Source organism: Calliopsis andreniformis, chromosome 8 (genome assembly GCF_051401765.1).
Source record: "Calliopsis andreniformis isolate RMS-2024a chromosome 8, iyCalAndr_principal, whole genome shotgun sequence".
Taxonomy (NCBI): domain Eukaryota; kingdom Metazoa; phylum Arthropoda; class Insecta; order Hymenoptera; family Andrenidae; genus Calliopsis; species Calliopsis andreniformis.
The window spans coordinates 6856356-6878388 of NC_135069.1; the positions used below are offsets into that span (position 1 = coordinate 6856356).

Here is a 22033-nt window from a genome sequence, read left to right on the forward strand (position 1 = left end):
ATCATTACAAGCTGACGAAACGTTGTTTGTTGGTGACTGCGTTGTGGCCTTACTATACTTCGAAGATCACAGTGATTGCTAATATCTGTTACCTTCTATTCATTACTTACGGTGTTTTTGTTGAAGTATGATATGAAAACTGTTTCGTGAAACAATATTAAAACGTAGAAGAATGATTCGTCGACTGCGAACTTTCAGGTGTTGCCTTATATTCTGAGATCTTACACTTGGTTGGATATGGTAAAGAGCGTGTCGCCACTTGCAATATCATCAAGTTGTATCTTGAAATACACTCAATTTTGTTTTAAAAGAAAAGCTGTAAGTTACTCGATGAATTTTTGTTAATCTTGTCAATTTAACAATTCGACTATCACTCTATTTTTATTTTAAATTCAAATTTTGTGAAGTGTATAGCATTTGTGTTGGTAGAATTTAACATTGATTAATCTGTACATTTTTTTGTTAGTGTCATTTGTAAATTTTATTCAAATTAAATGTGAATCTAGGTTCAAACAATATTTGACGCCATAAGATATGATTGGAGCGCATTAAAAAATGAAGAATTGGATATACTTCAGGAGTATGCGAAAGTGGGACGGTCGTACATCAAAATTTTCTCGCGTGAGATTCTTTATTAAACATCTACGCGTATTGATTTAATTCAACGAGACAGGTTTGATCGAAAATTATTTGAAGTAAACGTAAGATAAAATTTCGATAAAAAAAATATATTTAAATGAAGTACAATATTTTCTTGTCTTAAAAATGACTTGGAAAAATCAATAGAATTCATTGTTCTACTGCTGACATTTATGACATGACACGTTAAGGGATAAGGGCGAACTCGATAATTTAAAAAATAATTTTTATGTTATACGCTCTTATAGAACACAAATAAACAGCACTTTTCTTGAAATTCCAATTTGTTGAGTTCGCTCTTACTACCCTCAGCGCCTCATAATTTACAATATAGAAATATAATTATAATTTCAATGCAATGTAGATATAATATTCAATATTGAATTTCAATAAGTTTGGCCAAATAACGCTTAGGTCTACGATAGATGGAAAACTAGTGGAACTTAAAATCTTTGCAGTATGTTTGATGGTTGGATGGTCTGGTCTGGTATTAAGTATGTTTGCCTATGACTTGCTTGATTTGGTAGTGCCTTTAAACGAGTCGCGCCAACGTCGACTTCCTCTCATGATGGAAACATTTGGTAAAGAAGAAGAATATTTCTATTTCTTCAATTTTTTGATAGGGTTCTATTGCCTTATTGGCATCGGCATAGTTATCACCGTAGAAGGCACTTACACCATGTGGTTAACCCACATATATGGTCTTCTGACAATTTGTAGGTACATAAACGACGTCCACTATGAATTCTTATTTTCAATCATGGTAGTTTAACCCCTTGACAGTTTAGTAAAGTTGCAAATTTTTATAAAAAAATATGACTTCTTTCTGTTCTTTAAAATAGCTTTACAGGATGTCCACGCTGAAGCAGGCCACCCAAATATCTCCTCTGCTTTTAATGACACGAAAATCGTCTGTGTCATAATTTAAATGGTTTCGAAGGAGAAATGTGCATAATCATCTTTTTTATTTTTTTAAATGGGAGATATTTAAGTGGCCTGCTTGGACACCGTGTATTCATTGAAACAAATGTAAAGAAAGTACGTATGTTATATTTTTAATTTTATTTTTATCGACGTCTTGCCATGCCTGACGCAGACGTGATAAACTATCAATGGGTTAACACTTTGAATGTCTTATCCAATTCGGTGTGAAATATTTTATTAAACAGAATTTACAGTTTACAATTATAATCCACAGTTGTCGTACAAGGAAGGCATTCCTTTGTAATTCTCTCAATGTTCACATTTCCGAAAAGATCAAGAAAATGACAACGATCATGAGAAACGCTGTAATGATATACAACAGAGCAAATAGGTATGTAATGATACAACCGTTTCTCATAACGTCACCTTACCTTACGTTTTAATTATTGTTATTGAAGATTATACTCCTACATATGCTCCAGTTTCATGGCTTCATATTGTGTTCTTATTTGTTTTGGAGTGGCGTCTATAGCAATTAATTTATTCATTGTAAGTTTCATATATAATTTATAGAATAAAATTCTGAAACAATGAGATCACGACCGTACAAAATACGCGAATAATCACGTTTTCAGATATCCCAAGCTTTCTCATCTCTCAACATGGACGACATGGTTGTGTATGTGATGAGTACCGTGGGAGAAACTGCTTACATGTTCTATGTTATTTATATAATAGATCGTGTGACAGATTCGTGCAACAGTCTCAATATACAATTGTATGTCCCCAAGGTTTTTAATGTCTTCGTGTTGCTCTTGTCGAATAAGTATTTTATTTTATTGGAACGTCCAAAGTATTCGATTAGTTCTCGAAATGCACCTAGAAATAATTTAATTTGTCTTGGATTAGACACTATAAACTGAATTTTATAGGTACGATACAGAGTGGCACGAGGCGCCCATATGCATAAGGAAAATACTATTGTTCATGATGCTGAAAGGTTCGGTACCTCTCTCTTACAATATGTACGGTGTAATAACTATATCTATGGAAACGTTTTCAACGGTACGTGAAACTCTATCATTCAGACTAGTCAAATAGTATAGAAGACTTAATTTTTATTGTAGCTGATGAAGCTGATAATATCCTACTTTACGGTGCTTTCTTCAGTCGCTATAGAATTCTAAACAGTCACCAGCTTGAGTATTTTCAAATCTGTAGTAGTAATAAAAGATAGATTTAGTTTGTTCTTCCTCAGATGATGTTGTCATGTCTACATGTCACAATATCATCTCTCACAAAGACTCTCTATTTTTTAATTCGTGCTTCAAAAAAAGCTAAAAACACTGTGTTGCACCTTCGATCACAATCAGCTCAACGAATAACACTGTGCACTGTCCAATCATTTTCCTACTCTCTGCACACATCTGCGTTGCACTTACCCCATTAGATCACCATCCCTCAATCGGTGCACATGGAGTGCGCAATCAACCACAGAATCATTGTCCCCTCGCTCCCTCGTATAAGGTACTTCCAATGCTTCCTTCGCGATAGTTGCACTTTAAATGACGTAAGATTTTTCGACTCTTCACGATCAATGCAATACCTCCTCTTCTGAAAACAGCACAGTAGACATTGAGAATAAAAATTGAGGGAAAAAGTTCCGCGTGGAAATATAATTTATTCATAACAGTCGAAGTCGTGGAGGTAAGAAAATAAGAAGTAACTCTTTTGCACCCTATTTTTTCATAGGAAACCATAGTCGTCTAAATTCAGGTATTCTAATCGATCGTGACTAAATTATAGCCTCTGTCAATCACGCTCCCCCGCGATAACGTACCCCTTCTATCGTCGGGTATAATATTGAAAGTCAATGCACTGGTAGGTAGGGAGAGGGGGGATGAGAGGGTAGAATGGTTCAGCTAGCCAGTAGTGCACGAACCACCGACCGAAATGGATCACAGTTGGGAATATCATTACAGGCTGACGAAATGTGGTTTGTTGGTGACTGCGCTGTGGCCTTATTCTACTTCGAAGATCACGTTGATTATTAGTATCTGTTATCTTGTTTCTAGTACTAGTGGTGTGTTTCTACAAGTACGATATGCTGCTCCGGTCAGCTGTTTCGTGAAAGAATAGTAAATCGCGGAAGAGTAATTTATTAATTGCGTATTTTCAGGTATTGCCTCATATTTTTCAATCTTACAGTTGGGTGGATGTGATAAAAAGCATGTCACCAATATCAACAGCAGTGGTTACTGTCCTGAAATATAGTCAATTCTATTTTGGAAAAAAAGCTGTAAGTTCCTCAATGAATTTTTATTAATCTCATCGATTTAACACTTTGACTGTCACCGTATTTTTGTTCTAAATTATACGTGCAGTTTGAATTTTTTGGAATTTTAGAATTTTGCACTAGTTGACCTGTAAGTTCGTCTATTTAGGTAATTTGTAAATTTTATTCGAATCGAATGTGAATTTAGGTTAAAACAATGATGAACGCCGTGAGATACGATTGGAACACATTAAAAAATAAAGAAGAGTTGGATATTCTTCGGGAGTATGCAAAAAGGGGACGACTGTACATGAAAACGCTCTTTCGTGAGATTCTTTATTTCAACATTAGCACATGTTGTTGGAGAACATCGAGATATATTTGAGCTAAAATTATTTGAAGTGTAAACCGCGTAAGATAAAATTTGTAGAAAAAACTTTAAGTCATGTAGAATATTTACTTATCTAAAAAATAATTTTGAAAAATCAAATTATAATTTTTCAGTGAAATTATTAGACAGTGAATAGGATTCATTGTTCTACTACTCATATGTATATAATAAAATACTTTGAATAATTTTGGCCAAATAATGCTCACATCTGTGACAGTCGCAAAACTAGTGGAACTTAAAATCTTTGCAGTATGTTTGGTGTTTGCATGGTCAGGTCTGATACTGAGACTGTTTTTCTATAACTTGCTTGATTGGGCAGTGCCTTTAAACGAACCACGTCAACGTCGACTTCCATTAATCATGGAAACCTTCGGTAAAGAAGAAGAATATTTCCATTTCTTCAATTTCTTGGTGGATTTTTATTGCTTTTTCGGCCTTTGCGTACTGATTACCGTCGTAGAAGGAACTCATACCATGTGGTTAACACACACATACGCTCTTTTGAAGATTTGTAGGTACATAAACGATGGTCACTAAGAATTCAACTCTTCGATCGTGTTATTTTAACACTTTGAGTGTCTTACCAAAGTTGATCAATTAATCTGTATATATACATATATGTTTAGGGCAGAATTTTTTATTAACTCTTCAACAACGGTGCCTTTGTAAGAAATATTATACAAATGTAAATGAAAATTATATCATTAGAAAGCTGGTGTTTTCTAAGTTGAACGATTCATACGCATTTTATAATTGTATAGAATTTTGTAGTAATGTAGGAAAAAATGGGAGATTGTAGAAGACACAGGCCCGTCACTGAGGAGTTAAAAAATATTAACAACGAATATTAGCCGCATAACAGGCAAATATTCAACTAAACAGAATTTACTTTGCAATCGACTATAGCATTTCAATACAGTTTCATATTCACAAAATAGCTATTAAGAATAATGGGCATGCAAGATGTAAAAACTCACGTGTTGAATGTCATTTTTTTATCTGAGTGTTCCTGACATGAAACATTCGATTAACAAAAATTTAATTTCCAACTGTGTTTCATAGTTATCGTACAAGAGAAGCATTCCTTTGCTATTCTCTAAATGTTCACCTTCCCGAAAATAGCAAGAAAATGACAAAGATCATGGGAAACGCTGTAAGGATACATAATAGAGCAAATAGGTATGTAATTATCGTATCTCATAGCGTCACCTTATCTTACTGCTTAATTATTATTGTTGAAGATTATTCCTCTACATAAACTCCAGCTTCGTGGCATCATATTTTGTTCTTGTTTTCCTAGGGGTGATGACTGTAGCAATTAATTTATTCATTGTAAGTTTGATGTTTAATTTATAAAATAAAATTTTTTAACCGATGGATCTTGATGGTATGAATCACGCGAACAGTTACGTTTTTAGATATCTCAATCTTACCTATATCTTAAAATGGAAGACGTGCTTCTGTACGTAGCGGCCACCCTGGGGCAAATTATTTACATGTTTTACTTAATTCACGTGATAAACCTTGGAATAGATTCCTGCAACAATCTCAACATGCAATTGTATGGTCCCACGATTAACGATGTCGTGTCATTCTTGTCGAATAAGTATTTTATTTAATTAAAACGTTCAAAGTGTTTCATTAAATAATTAGTTCTCGAAATGCATGTAGTAATTCAATTCATCTTCAATCAGACACTATCGACTCAATTTTATAGGTACGATACAGAGTGGTACGAGGCACCGATACACATACAGAAAATGCTACTTTTCATGATGATAAAAAATTCAACACCTCTTTCTTATAAAATGTATGGTATAATAACTATATCTATGGAAACATTCTCGAAGGTATGTGACACACTATCGTTAGGACTTGTCAAACAGTGTAGAAAAATTTATTTATTTCTGTTGTAGCTGATGAAGATGATAATATCTTACTTTACGGTACTTTCTTCAGTCGCTATAGAATTTTAATCAACCTCAAATTTGTATTGTCAAATATGTAGTATTAATAAAACATAGATTTTGTTTGTTCTTCCTCAGATGATGTTGTCATGTCTACATGTTACAATATCATCTCTCACAAAGATTCTCTATTTTTTAATTCGTGCTTCAAAAAAAGCTAAAAACACTGTGTGGCACCTTCGATCACAATTAGCTCGACGAATAACACTGTGCACTGTCTAATCATTTTCCTACTCTCTACACACATCTGCGTTACACTTACCCCATTAGATCACCATCCCTCACACGGTGCACATGGAGTGCGCAATCAACCACAGAATCATTGTCCCTTCACTCCCTTGTATAAGGTACTTCCAATGCTTCCTTCGCGATAGTTGCACTCTAAATGACGTAAGATTTTTCGACTCTCCACGATCAATGCAATACTTCCTCTTCTGAAAGCAGCACACTAGACATTGAGAATAAAAATTGAGGGAAAAATTCCGCGTGGAAATTTATTTATTTTTATTCATAACAATCGAAGTCGTGGAGGTAAGAAAATAAGAAGTAACTCTTTTGCACCCTATTTTTTCATAGGAAACCATAGTCGTTTAAATTCAGGTATTCTAATCAATCGTGACTGAAGTACAGCGCGATACCTTCTATCAGAGTTAGTTCTAGGAATATCACTGTGTGCTGGCTGATCTACGACTGAGGAAAATATTGCCATAAAAAACACGCTGAAGAAGAAAATAGTGACATTCTGTTTCCTTCTGTGGAGAAACGTATAATTTTCTAAACTGCAGGTCTTTACGTAGTAGCTATATATTATCGATTTGTAGTGTTATACCTCGGTCGCGATTTGTTTCCACAATTTCGTAATTATAGCCCTTGTCAATCATTCTCTCCGCCGTTATCTTTGTACTCCCACCATAAGGAGAAGGGAGAGGGAAATATGGAGAAATACGAGGACACTCTCAGTTGTGTTTCAACCACTTTACAGTATGGATGGTCTTATGTTGCGCTATTATAGTATATCTGCGTGGTTGCTGTCATCCATTGGACTTTGGCCATTCCAAAATCGAATAGTTAGTCGGATACTAAATTGTGGCGTCTGCTTTTTCTTGATAGGTTTCCTGCTGGTTCAGGTACCATTACATCTAACTTACAAAAGTGTTTTATGTGCGTTATATTTCAATACAATTCAATATCTCTCATCGTGAATATCATAGTGAATTTCCTTTGTTACTTTATTAAATATGCTTGTCTCAATTTTCATCTTATTTGTACAGAAGACGAAAGAAAGTAAATTGGTGAAATTAATGTGTTGTAATCGAAATCGAGGAAAGTCTTAGAAAATACAGTGTCCTAAAATACAAGAAACGACATAGAGAATTTTCTTCACATTTTAAAAAAATGTTATGCGTATCATTTGAGATGACGTATGTCGTCTCAATAATATATTTTTATCAGAATTTTATAGTGACAAGATAAATACTGTTTCCAGTTGATATCACTCATCAGCGTTAACTATACAGTAAGCATCGTCTTCAGAAATATATCGATACTAATAATGACCGCGGGCGCTGTGACCAAATACGTCTCATACTTGTACATTCCCAAGGAAGTGAGTTAATATTCTCAATTGAATTCCGTGTTACTCTGATGGAATATAAAAACAATTAACTGCTCAGCTCATAGTAATCTTAGGTTGTATTGTGAGCGAGTGGAACACAAAGGACGATGGGGAACTTCGAATCCTCAAGGAACATGCTACTATAGGCAGAAGACAATCAATACATTTCGCATGTAAGGAATCAATTAACACATAAAAAGAGAATATATACAGAGTAATTTTAATTAGTTTAATTAGAAACCCTCGAATGGGTGTTTACAGCACTTACAATATTAACAGCATTTAGAATAAGAGGGTTTCTAGATAAACTATTCCCCCTGTGCAGGTGTGCAAATTGTTTTCTGTTAATCTTTTCTGACCACCGCTACGACTAGTCAAGTTTCTAATTAATTCTTTTTAATTCTTTAGCTTCTAATAGCCTGATTTCTTATTTTTTTATAGTTTATAGATAATTTGCGATCCGAGATTACAAGAAATTATATGTTTCAGTGATTGTGTACTCGTCGATAGCTTTAGCTGTATTGTATCATTTCACTTCCGATATTTTGGATATAGTGTTACCTTTGAACGAGACACGTCCTCATACTTCTCTAATATCGACGGAGTACTTCATAGATTACCAAAAGAATTTCGCTGTGATGGCGTTTTTTCAGACCGTGGCATTAGTATGCAGTGGCAACGCATTCGCTGCCACTGAATTGTTCACTTTTATGATGTTGCAACACGTGGCGGCTATATATCACATTGTTTGGTAAGAAAATGTGGACTAAACGATATTAGAAAGTGAAGAAATATATTCTGTACTGATATTATTTTTTATGGTCTAGTCGATTCTTCGTCACTTTCGTGTAATGAATTACAGTATCAATTATTATTGTTTTCAGCTACCATATTGCAAAAGGAGTTTTAGACTGTGTTAACGAGTCGAATATATCACGCAAATCTTTTAAGAAGTTTAATAGAGAAAATTTAATAAAAGCTGTACTGATGCACGACAAAGCAACTAAGTCAGTATTAGTGAAAAAGTGTTTATAGAATGTTTTAATAATACGTCAGTAGGGATTCAATATTGTTTCCAATTCTTAAGACGAAAAGACGTTTATGAAGGTTCATACTTATTAATTTACGTTCAACAAAATATAAAAATACTATTGTTTGTTTGCTTAAAGGCTTATGAAATATATGATGGACACGTTTGGAACATCATATTCTCTTCTTCTTATCCTAGGTGTTACTTCGTTAAGCCTTAACTTATTCCGTGTAAGTAATAAATGTATTCCATATTGAAAGTATTTCAATCACATACCTTTTCAGTTGTCTGCAATAATACATTCAATGAACGAAGTTGAAACAATGGAGATTGTGTTATTTCTAATATCTGTTGTCGCTGAAATGGTATACATGTTCTATCTGAATTATGTGATGCAGCAAATGTTAGACTGGGGTAATAATATTCTTCCAACTTTGTAAGTGCTCGTTACCACCTTACACTGTGAAAAGAAAAATTAAAGTACACGACTGACGTACATTTTTATTGGTTTTATAGGTGCAACACAGAATGGTATAAAACGCCATTACCTGTTCAGAAGTTTCTGCTATTTGTCATGCTGAAGAGTTGCAAAACATGCAGCGTTAGCGTGTTATTTGCGTTTCAACCCTCCATTAATGGCTTCTCGATGGTATTTGTTTAATATTCTTCCACTTCGTTTTCTTCTAACGAAAAATCGAATATCTACTTTTCCAGCTCATCAAAACGTCAGTATCTTATTTTATGGTATTGCAATCCGTGCAGTGAGAATGCAAACCTCTACAGTAGTAACATAAACAGAAAATAACAAATTGTTGACTAATGCAGATGCATTACTTCCAACAATTTACATTGTCATCTTAACTTTGTTCTGCACTATTAATCAGTTCATTTATCTTGGAAATGAAATATTGCTTATTTTACACACAAAAATCTTACCTAGTAAATTGTCTTCATCCCCTCTAGAACATCGGCACCTCGAATGTGTGCTACGCACAAGACACAGTACAACTAAATCAAACAGTAGAAATAGTATTAGTTTCTTCTTCCATCTTTTAATTAAATTCATTCTGAATCTTCTCTTTAGACACAGCTTCTTATCACACACTATTTAACCGTCTCTTCCACTCACATTTCACTCACTCGTTCACTGATTACTGTCATAGACACTCTCTGCACATCGACTACCCGCGACGTTGATCCACCCTGAACGACGAGCAAGAGTGAAATAAAACCGCATCGTCGAAAATATAACGCGCTTATGCTAATACCGTCCTGCGCGTGAAGAATTGCCTCTGTGAATTTACACACTTGTCGTGCAATTTTTTAAATAACGTATAATTTTCGCACTTATCGGGACGCGCGTGTCACTATGATGTATCGATCGATGTTCAACTCTTTATTTAATGATGTACACATGGCGCGGTGCACGTTCAAATTATAGTCTCTGTCATTCATTCTGGGGGTAATGCACCGTATCGGCGTTAATTCACGATGCATGGTACTAAGAAAAGGGTGAAAATGTGAAGGGGAAGTGTAGAGGGATGTTGCACGAAGGGTGTAGAGTCAGAAGCGATCTAGCCGTTGATCGAGATGGATGGTATACTAAAACGATATTATAAGTGGAACTACATTTACTTGTCGATGCTGGGTATGTGGCCATACAGCAATTTCAGATTTTTGAGAATTTATATCGTTATTTGCTCTGGACTTCTCTTTTGGTGCCTCAGCGCGCAGGTACTCTAATAATTTAAATTTGAATTCAATTACGTTTGAATAATTACTACTATTTTTTTTGTATGTGCAATTAAAGTACGATTAATTATTTAACTATTAATTTTGATTATCCTGTTTAAATTTGAATTTGAGTTTGAATTTGAATTTGAATTTGAATTTGAATTTGAATTTGAATTTGAATTTGAATTTGAATTTGAATTCGAATTTGAATTTGAATTTGAATTTGAATTCGAATTTGAATTTGAATTTGAATTTGAATTTGAATTTGAATTTGATTTTGAATTTGAATTTGAATTTGAATTTGAATTTGAATTTGAATTTGAATTTGAATTTGAATTTGAATTTGAATTTGAATTTGAATTTGAATTTGAATTTGAATTTGAATTTGAATTTGAATTTGAATTTGAATTTGAATTTGAATTTGAATTTGAATTTGAATTTGAATTCAATTACAATTGTATAGTGACTACTATTTTTCTTCGCGTGGGCAATCAGAATACGATTAATTATTTAATTATTAATTTAACAGTATTTTAAGATAGAAATTTTTAGACGAAAAATACTGTCATATTTCTTAATGAAAATTTATCGAATAGAAAATAATGAGTTAACTTCTTACCTAGGAGTACGATAATATTGTTCAGTGAACGTAATATGATTGTGTTAATGCTTTCTAGTTATTATTCTTCGTGACAACAGACGTCACCCTCAAGCTCCTGCTGCATAATTTTTCAATAATACTAATAATGTTGATAAGCATCATCAAGTATATGACTATGGCACTGCAGAGAACAATGGTATGTTTAACGCTGTTCACGCAAAACAAATTCAATTGAAACATCGATGCTTATAAACTCAGATTAGGGTGTGCCTGGACCACATTTCTCACGACTGGAGTCTGATTAACGATAGAAGGGAATTCGAGATCATGGAGAAGTACTCTGCCATGAGACAGTATTATGTGAACATTTTTACATGTGAGATATGCACATACTAAAGTATTAAAAACTACCCACTCTGTTGAATTCTAAAAATCTAAAAATTTGTTAATTATTTCACAGTTCTCATTTGGCCAGCGATGATATATTGGATTCTGTTTCCATATTTGTCTAGTATCCTTGATGTGGTGATACCCTTGAATCACTCCAGGCCCAATCAGTTTACCTCCAACATGGAATTCTTCGTCGATCAGAAAGAACATTTTCACTTGCTTAATTTTTTAGTAAACTCCACGGCTTTGCTAGTAGGAACGTCGTACATGGCAAGCGAAACGTTGTACGTGTCGTTTGTCTCACACGCTTGCAGTATGTTCGATATAGTAAGGTAACAAGCTACTGTGCACATTCTCCTTAAATGTCTCCTTAAAGGTACTGCACTAGATGTAACTTTTTGTGTTGACTCTACGATTGAAGCTCATTTAAAAGAAATTGAAAGTCATGAGTTTGAAAATTTTAAATTTAAAATTCAAGAATTTTGAATTTCAAAAATTCTTTTCAAATTGAAATTTCGAGGTCCAAAAATTCAAAATTTTTTAATTTTAAATTTAAAGTTAAAAGATCGAAAATTTTTTAATTTAAAATTTTTTAATTTTAAATTTAGCATTGAAATATTCAACATTTTTTAATTCGTAGTTTGATGCAAAAAGACAAAACTATTCGTCTAGTGCTGTCTTGCTATGTTGAGCTACGAGTTTTTCTCATATTTCTCTTAGAGGATTCTTCAAAATATTTTGAAAGAATGGGCTATAGAACATATAATCATTTCTCAATCTGAATTAATCAACGATGATTTACAGTTATCGCATTCAACAAGCATTTAGTGTGAGTCATTTGGATCTACCCATGCCACTGAGTAATCTTGTAATTAAAAGGACTCTCGTCAGTGCAGTACATCTGCACAAAAGAAATATCCAGTTGGTGTCTTAAAAAATTTTATACTTTTTTTTATCCTGTTGAAACTAGTATTAATCATTGTTGTTTTAAGCTTCCATGAAAACAGTTACGAATTGAATGAGCTATCTTATAGTCTATTCGCCCTGCTGGGCGTGATATCTTTGAGCGTAAATTTGTTTCGTGTAAGTTCGAATCCACTTCTCTTCCATATTTCTTTTATATCTTAATTATGGAATTTAATTATGAATTATTATCTCCAGTTCTCCATAATATCATCATTGCGACACGAATTCGACGACTTCTTCGTTTCTGTTTTATTTATTGTCATTCAATATGTATACATGTTCATCGTGAACTATATATTTCAACAGCTGTTTGATCGCTACGATGCTATTTTCTTTGAACTGTAAGTGTCCTAGACGTACTTGCTAATATCACTGTATTTCTTTGTATAGAACTCTAAGAAAAATAATTTTCATCATTTTGTTGTACTGATCAGGCAAAATGTGCAATGGTATAGATTTCCCATATGTAATCAGAAGTTTCTGTTATTTATGATCCTGCAATGCAATAGACCTATGAAGTGTGAACTCTTTGGAATCTATCGACCATCCGTCAAAGGCTTCTCAAAGGTATAACATTAATTTGAATAATTGGCTCTATTATATTTCGCAATTGGAAAGAATGATCAGGGTTTCTTCCTTCTTTCAGCTTGCAAAATCAACATTGTCCTATTTTATGGTATTTCGTTCCATTAAGGAGAGAAATGTACAAGTGCAATAAGTGGTATGTGTCGTTCAGTTCATAAGTAAAATAAGTCACTCGTCATCAGTTCGCTAAAACATAAATTTGAGGTAAAACAAATAATCAATGGAAATTTCATCAAATATTAGACAATATTTAATATTTACTATTTTCACAGTAAACGCGTTTTGGGTTTACTCCACTTGTCAGATACAGGTCTCATATCTATTCCTATTAATGTATTTAGTAAATGGAATTCACAGCTTAAGATAATCGTATGGTCATAAAATTCAATAATATAATTCTTTTATCATTAATATTTTTTAAGAATTTTTTACGTATATTTGTCGTTAATATTTTTCTTCGTGCCGCGCATAAATCAACTATTTAAGAAAATTATTCGATACATTGTAACTAAAAATACTAAAAATATTGTAACAAAATTACTAATAGTAGTAATTACAACAATTCAGGTATTTTATTCCCATTTATCGGTGTCATTAATGAATTGATTTGGTGTGGAAATAACGTGACGTTTTGCTTTGACAGATGACAGCAATCGATGACGTTTTCTGTGACGTTGCTTTTCCGCGAATACAGGTGAAGCTAATTCTAGACCAAATTAAATACGATTGGAATACATTGATCGACAAAGAGGAGCTAAGTATTATTCACAAGTACTCTAGCGATATTAAGAGCGTGAATGTAATCTTCACTCGTAAGCAAGTTTTCTATTCTGCTACCAGAAACTTAGACGTTGTTGAATTTTCGTTTTCTGCAGAGGGAAAGGCTTCTGTTGCTTCAAAGCTGTTTCATAAGGTTTCAAGTATCTCCCCTTTCTAAAGCTCAGTAGATATAATAGTATCGGTTTCATAAATCCACTGAAGCCTGTGAGGGTTTTACTGGTTATAAAATTTGTCATCATATTATGGAAGGAATTTTAGAAAATAGACAGTTCTAATTAAAGAAACAAAGTCTTGATGTCACAATGTGTCAGAAATTTTAAAGGATGATTCTATATGGTACAATAAGACAAAAATGAAGATAAGATATTGCGCTTGGAGATTTTCGAGCAATTAATTGTTGAGAAACGCCTACTATGAAGTGTCTGACTCCAGACACGACTCATTCTACTGATTCCTCTATGCCTGGTCTAATGCTCGCCGAAACTGGAATAAGTTCATATATCATATTTTATTTTCGTCTTTTACAATTTCTGACACCTGTTGTCTAACACCCTATGTACAGAATCTACTTAATCTACTTGTTATGCTATTATTAATTGATCTTTATGGAGGTTGATTGACTCAAAATCACATTGGTTACCTTTCATAGGATTTCAATCTTTCTGATAGTCAGCTATACGCAAAGTTGATTAGTGCTTACAGACCTCAATCATTGATTCTCTTTATGCTTGCATAAATATGCAAGCCTATAACGAAACTATAACTATACATACAAGGGTAAAACAAGCTCGATCGAACATATTCAACAGGTTGCTACCTATGAAGTGCATTCATTTGCAACACATTATTTTTAAGCCTTCCTTTCCTTAAGTTCTAATCATTCTTGTGCAGACTCTACTGTGTGAAAATTGAAAGTATTCTTTGAAATATTATTCAAAAATTAATACCATGTTACTATAACAGTTATTGAAGGTAAAAGATAGAAGTAAGGGATTTTTATGAACAATGTGATTTCAGTAATTACTTATCTACTAAGCGCATTCAGCAGCCAAATTCTCGACGTTTAATGGTCACGAATTTTCTCCAGCTGGGCGTTTTATTTGAAACAATTTTTGAAAGGAACTATAGTGTAGGGCATAATTACGTGCAAAACTTCAAATGGGTGACCCTGTATAATACATAACTATTACCCAGTACACCATATTTTTCTCTAAGAAATCATATCTACCAGATTTAATTACACTTTCTATGACCTGTAACTCATGCATAAGCAGTGTTCACGATTTTCATAAAAATTCAACCATCCCCAATATTGCACTTCTATCTCCCACCAAAGATGCCCATAAATTCTGGCCCCAAGAAATCTACGACTGCACAGTCCAAGAATAAAAAAGGGCATGAAGTATCTGTAGAGCAACGAGAAGGGAATAAAAACGAAATAAAATGGACAGGGGAAAATTACTAGCTTCGAAATTCAAGGGAGAAAAGGGAAAAAGTCATTCACGCTGAATTTCTGCCTCGAAAAGGAACAGTGCAGCGGAAGTTGCGCAATAAAGGCAGAGAAACACCTGTTAGTGGTCACTGCACCGATGCATATGCTCTGTCCGCAACAGTTGTAATTATATCGATCGCGAGGGTTGCTTTTTCCTACAGCTGCAAATAGAGCTTAAATTGCTGTTCCCGTCATGCACGATATCCTTCGCGGAAATTCGAAGAATAAATAATGAAGGGGTGGTGGAGGACATGGCGCAGCTCGACTACGAGTATGATTATCAGGTTCAACCCTAAGTCTAGGGATGTATAATATCACATCTACCCTATCACTCTATGTACATTCGTTTTTATTTTTTTTTATTATTTATTTTGCTATTTTTTATGTATGTATTTTTATAATGGATGTGACTGCCTTTTATATTGTTAATATTAAACTCACTTTTATATTGTTAATATTAAACTCACTTTTATATTTCAAGCATTGGTTTTATACTTTCATACATACTTGATACTACATGAAGTGTTTCAGAAAAATTATGATTGATAAAAAGAGTTGATGATTTAATAGAGTACTTATGTAGGCGCATAAATAACTATAATTTTATTAAATTTATTTTCTTGCAATGTACATAGAGTGGTAGTGGGGATGTGACGTCACTGATCCCTAGGCTTAGGGTTGAGCCTAGCGACCACGACTACGAACATTTCGCGCAGAAGAGTCTCGACCATCGAGGGACCATGAACTTCCTCGAAGATCATTATTACAGAAGCAATTGAAATCTATCGGAGCTGCTCGGTGCGTGGTCCTGTCATAGAAAACCACGTGGCTCGTGTACGTGCAGGGGATTTCTATCACCCTGCTGCTAGTAAACGATACCATTTTTCAGGTAAAACAATATTGATCTCTGTGTCGTGGAAATTGGAGTCCCAATTTATTTGAAAAACGTGGAGAATTTTTATCAGCGTGAAGTTTTTTGCTTTTATCGTGCTCCTGCGTTCGACTAGTTTTGTTGCTGTATTAGGAAGGATCGTTGATTGAGACCTTTTTTTAGTTGTTGCAACTGGAATTATTGTATTGTTTTGGAACTCCAGTTTGGCTTTTTCGTGCGTGACTGGCTTTTAGACTGAACTATCCAGGGTTAATATTGCATTCGTGAGAGAGCCGTTTAGAAGTAAAACATTTTATATTTTCGCTTAATTGTGTGGTCTATAATCTGGCTTTTGTGCCAGTTTTAGTACAAATTTTCTTTCTTCTAGATAATTCAAGTATCAGTGTCCTATTTTATGTATGTCTTTTCCACTGTGGGATGATCCCTAGAAAATCTTTGTTAATTACGAACTCAATTTCAATCCTCGAGGGTTATTTCAACCTGACGCTGTCATTTATGTGTGGGACCTGCTTTACCCACTCTGTGTGGTATTTTGTAGAGGGTTTTTCCAGGGGGGGGGGGGGGGGGGCACTAGGAACTTTCTAAAAATGCCATCTGTGTAATAGTTTGAGAAAAGGGTACCACTCAATAACCACTCAAATGGTGTTTTGATTGATTGATAGATAAATGGTATTGTCTCTTCTGAAACTATCACACAGATGGCCTTTCGAAAAGGGTCCTAGTTACCTCTCTGAAAGCCCTCTTCTGAAACTATCACACAGATGGCCTTTCGAGAAGGGTCCTAGTTACCTCTCTGAGAACCCTCTTCTCAAACTATCACACAGATGGCCTTTCGAGAAGGGTCCTAGTTACCTCTCTGAAAGCCCTCTTCTGAAACTATCACACAGATGGCCTTTCGAGAAGGGTCCTAGTTACCTCTCTGAAAGCCCTCTTCTCAAGCCATCATAAAGATGGCCTTTCGAGAAGGGTCCTAGTTACCTCTCTGAGAGTCCTCTTCTCAAACTATCACACAGATGGCATTTTGAGAAGCTTCCTCATCCCCTCCCTAGAAAAACCCTCTCCACAAAACACCACACAGAGTGGGTAAATCAAGCCCCACGCAAAAAAACGCAAAGCCACACAAGTGACTCGATCGTCAATCTGAAACAACCCTCGAGGACATCACAGAGCCGCCACTCGCGCGGAGCCAAGCGTGAAGCGTCTCCTCAGCAATCTGCGAGCCGCGCCGCCACCTAAGATCGTCCCAACGATCGCGAGAAATCGCACAGTACGTTCGCAGAATGGGCTGGAAAAGAACCCAAGGTGGCGAGGAGGCATTCAGCGCAGATAAATCTCGACCGCGACGAGAGTACGTATGGCGGCGCCTTCCTAGCGCTACTGGGCCTCTTATCTAAACTGCGAGCATAATGTCTTCATCCAGCTCGACGTTCCTAGACCACCATCCTGTGGAGCATTATCGCCTCGGGCGCGATGTAACCGCTGATCGTCGGTCCGAGTTCGTGAAAGGGAATTCCGCTGGGCGTCGTCGGCTCTTTCGCGGCTAATGGCGTGTTAGGGAAAATCATAGAGGGGTTCTTGCACGCTTTCGATACGCAACTATTTTTCATCCACGGTTTTTCGACTCGCCTGGTGGTTACGCCTGGCTGGGAACTCCCACGACCCACGCCGCGGGGATTTCCACTGGAAGAGATTCTTGGACCTGTGATCGCTGAATGGTGGTGAGAATGTTTCAGGTGATTCGAGAATCCATTCGTGTGATAACAGGTATTGATGGGAGACTGGGGGATTTGCTGTGGGACTTGCAAGGAATTTACACTACCCTGCATGAGTATTTGAATAGTTTTGCATTATCTGAAACGCATAAGATACCTACATGTCCTTATTTATAAATATTATTCTCATAGGTCATTGTAAATTTTCTATAGTCGTCTGGGATGAGATTTGTAGCCAAAACTATATTATAGAATTCTACTTGGTATATTTTACATATTTCAGTGACGTAAAAGTGTCTAAATATTTATGCATCTGTCCTTCATATATTTAACAATTGGCATTGCAGTGTCCAACTGAAGGCCCAGGAATAAACCAACATATTTTTTCCTGATTCCTGGTAATTCAATTTTTTCGTAAACGCAGCGTATCAAAAATTTGTATTCTATATTTTCGATTTATCTTTTCATGTAGACTCCACTTGTACCACCAGTTCTGGGACACCCTGTATGTTAATTAAGTCCCGCCCCTGTATCGAATCCCAATAACGAAATCCATCCTGAAAGTTGATGCTTGCCCCTCCTCGAAGCGAAGCTCATTTTTCTGTATACCACTTTAACCCCGAAAACGAATGGAATCGCGTCTGCGAGGGGTGGGGGCGAAAGTGGAGCGCTCGAGACGTGCGTCGAAACTTGTTACTCGCGAAAGTGCTTCCGTGACTGTCTGCAGACTGCAGAACCGTCGCTCTTATAAGTGGCTCGAATACACGCGAGTGCTTTTCCCATTGCGGATCCTGATCTGTTTCGCGAGCTCTCTTGGCGATCATATTCGCGTAATTCATCTATGGTTGCTGGTGCTTGCGTCTGATTTCAGTGGTATAACTAACGGTGCATGCTGCTCGGCTTATTTCGTGGGTGTTCGAATGGAGGAACTGCTAGGATCTTATTCTGCAGTATGGAGAACGATTTAGGTTGCTTGAGAGCGATAGCGACATAGGGTTTCGAGATAATTAGTATTAAAATGGCTGTGAGTTGATGGAGCGAAATGAATGTGAAGATGAAGAAAATTGAGAAAGTAGTTTTAAGTAGATAAGGTGAGTGTCCCAGTTACTTGACCATGTCTCGATATATGAGCAGTAATGTTAATTTTATTCAATTTTAGACTTAAATTCTAATTTATTAGGTATACCTCATGAAACAGTGAAATAAGGTTGATAGTAATAAAATTACATTTCCTACAATTGATTTTGATTCCAAGTAAGGTTCGGCTATTGCAATATTTGTCAGAGAGAATTTTTGTATCAAGTGACCGAGTTTCGGTACTCTATTAAGGTTGAAGTTCTTCAGGGAAGAATTCTCGGAACGAATCCTCGGTTATTAGACCTAAGTATAACTTCCTGAGTGCAGTTCCTAAGAATACTTGACTCTCTTTTTTACTTTCGCCGCTCTATTATTGCTTCCCGTTATTACCACGCGAGCAGTTCAAAGAGTCCAAATCGTGGGGACATTTCAATGTATATTTCTGAAAGTTAATCACGTGTTTGGAGGTAGAGGTAATAGATTCTGTGATATTAGTTTGGCTATGCTTCCATCTTTTCAGGGTAGGAATAAATTTACAAAATTGATATGTAGTGATTAATTTAATACTTCCCAAAAGATGTCACGAAACAAATTTTCAAGCTTCTGAGGATCGTCTGAGTTTGAAAAATACTTAGGGGAAAAACCACCCTTTCTTTCTCGGCCTGTCGAGAAGACAAAAATTCTTTTGGACAAGTTTAATTCAGCAGTATGAAAGTAGAAGCCTTGCTCTTCAAAAGGAGACCAGGCTCACTTCACTGCGATTTTTTTTGACAGAGTTACAGCAGCTCAAAGAATGACCATTTTTCGACCATTGAATAACTGCGTGATTCCGAGGCTGGGGGCGCACTGGTCATTCAGACATCGATAACTCAGCGAAAAAAAATCGCAGATCGCTAGCCAAGGTCTCATTCGAAAGGGGAGGGTTCAGACTTTAATCATACTCCACAAAAAGCCGCGGAAAAGATTTATCAAGCTCCTGACAGGCGATCAAAGTCGGAAAACTTTCGGCGAAAAGCCACCCTCACCTTCACGGCTGGACGTGAAGTCAAGAATTTTTCTCCTACAAATTCAACTCAGCGAGGTTATAGTAGAGGCTTTTCCCTTTAGAATGAGACCAGGCTCACTCCCGCACGATTTTTTTTGACGGAGCTACAGCAGCTCAAAGATTGACTACTTTTTCGACCTCTGGATCACTGCCTGATCCAGAGGCTGGATGCTCACTTTTCATTCAGTTCGCGATATCTCGGCGAAAAAAAATCGCAGATCATTCGCCATGGTCTCCTTCGAAAGGGGAGGGTTCTAGCTACGAGACAGGAGCAGAAAATGTCGCGGAAAAAAGTTATCAAGCTCCTGACAGACGATTGAATTTGGAAAACTTTCGGCGAAAAACCACCCTCCCCTTCACGGCTGGACGTGAAGTCAAGAATTTTTCTCCTACAAATTCAACTCAGCCAGGTTATAGTAGAGGCTTTGCCCTTTAGAATGAGACCAGGCTCACTTCCGTACAATTTTTTTTGACGGAGCTACAGCAGCTCAAAGATTGACTACTTTTTCGACCTCTGGATCACTGCCTGATCCAGAGGCTGGATGCTCACTTTTCATTCAGTTCGCGATATCTCGGCGAAAAAAAATCGCAGATCATTCGCCGTGGTCTCCTTCGAAAGGGGAGGGTTCTAGCTACGACACACGAGCAGAAAATATCGCGGAAAAAATTTATCAAGCTCCTGACAGACGATTGAATTTGGAAAACTTTCGGCGAAAAAGCACCCTCCCTTTCACGGCTGGACGTGAAGTCAAGAATTTTTCTCCTACAAATTCAACTCAGCGAGGTTATAGTAGAGGCTTTGCCCTTTAGAATGAGACCAGGCTCACTTCCGTACAATTTTTTTTGACGGAGCTACAGCAGCTCAAAGATTGACTACTTTTTCGACCTCTGGATCGCTGCCTGATCCAGAGGCTGGATGCTCACTTTTCATTCAGTTCGCGATATCTCGGCGAAAAAAAATCGCAGATCATTCGCCATGGTCTCCTTCGAAAGGGGAGGGTTCTAGCTACGACACACGAGCAGAAAATATCGCGGAAAAAATTTATCAAGCTCCTGACAGACGATTGAATTTGGAAAACTTTCGGCGAAAAAGCACCCTCCCTTTCACGGCTGGACGTGAAGTCAAGAATTTTTCTCCTACAAATTCAACGCAGCGAGGTTATAGTAGAGGCTTTGCCCTTTAGAATGAGACCAGGCTCACTTCCGCACGATTTTTTTTGACGTAGCTACAGCAGCTCAAAGATTGACTACTTTTTCGACCTCTGGATCACTGCCTGATCCAGAGGCTGGATGCTCACTTTTCATTCAGTTCGCGATATCTCGGCGAAAAAAAATCACAGATCATTCGCCAAGGTCTCGTTCGAAAGAGAAGGGTTCCGGCTTTAATCATCTCCCCAAAAATATCGCAAAAAAAATTCATCAAGTTCCTGTGAGTCTAATTTTTTTCAGTCTAAGTGTATATCTGTTCCTGCACAGTTTCATTACATAAAACATTTATTTCAGAAAACAAGATGAAGGAGACTAAATGCTGAGAATTAATCCCCTACATATTACACAGGAATGTTAAAAATCCTTCAAAATTAACAGACCATTTCAGTACATCAAGTACACTTTCCCCTTTTCCATCCACCCATCCATCTCCAACAAAAATCAAATAAACCTAACTAAACAACCATACCAAAAACCATAACGCGTCAGCCGATCGTTCTCTAAAAGTCTTCCTGCATCGAACTTTCACCCATTCCGCGTTCATGAATCATTAAGGACCTCGTCACGTATTTCATACTAAAGGCGCCATTGGGCCTCGCGTTCCGGAGTGCAATATTGGCCGAGGACCAATTTCAACCCCGTCTCGCCACCTGATCCACCCTCCCGTCGTGATTCTCCTTAAGCAGCCCTCCTCAGGCCACCGAGCCAT

At 36.3% G+C, this 22033-nt stretch overlaps 2 protein-coding genes across 2 annotated transcripts in view; both read left to right on the forward strand.

The window, feature by feature from the left end:
• Alpha-man-ia (alpha-Mannosidase class I a) overlaps positions 1-22033 on the forward strand; it is a 463063-nt gene that overhangs the window by 414008 nt on the left and 27022 nt on the right. The gene's annotated exons all lie outside the window — the stretch shown is intronic.
• Positions 10181-13280, forward strand: LOC143182538 (uncharacterized). Its single transcript, XM_076383577.1, has 12 exons — positions 10181-10575; positions 11253-11372; positions 11435-11552; positions 11637-11898; positions 11943-11966; positions 12045-12086; positions 12207-12316; positions 12388-12487; positions 12559-12649; positions 12728-12873; positions 12967-13099; positions 13179-13280. The coding sequence occupies exons 1-12, from the start codon at positions 10432-10434 to the stop codon at positions 13248-13250; spliced, it is 1362 nt and encodes a 453-aa protein (XP_076239692.1). The 5' UTR covers positions 10181-10431; the 3' UTR covers positions 13251-13280.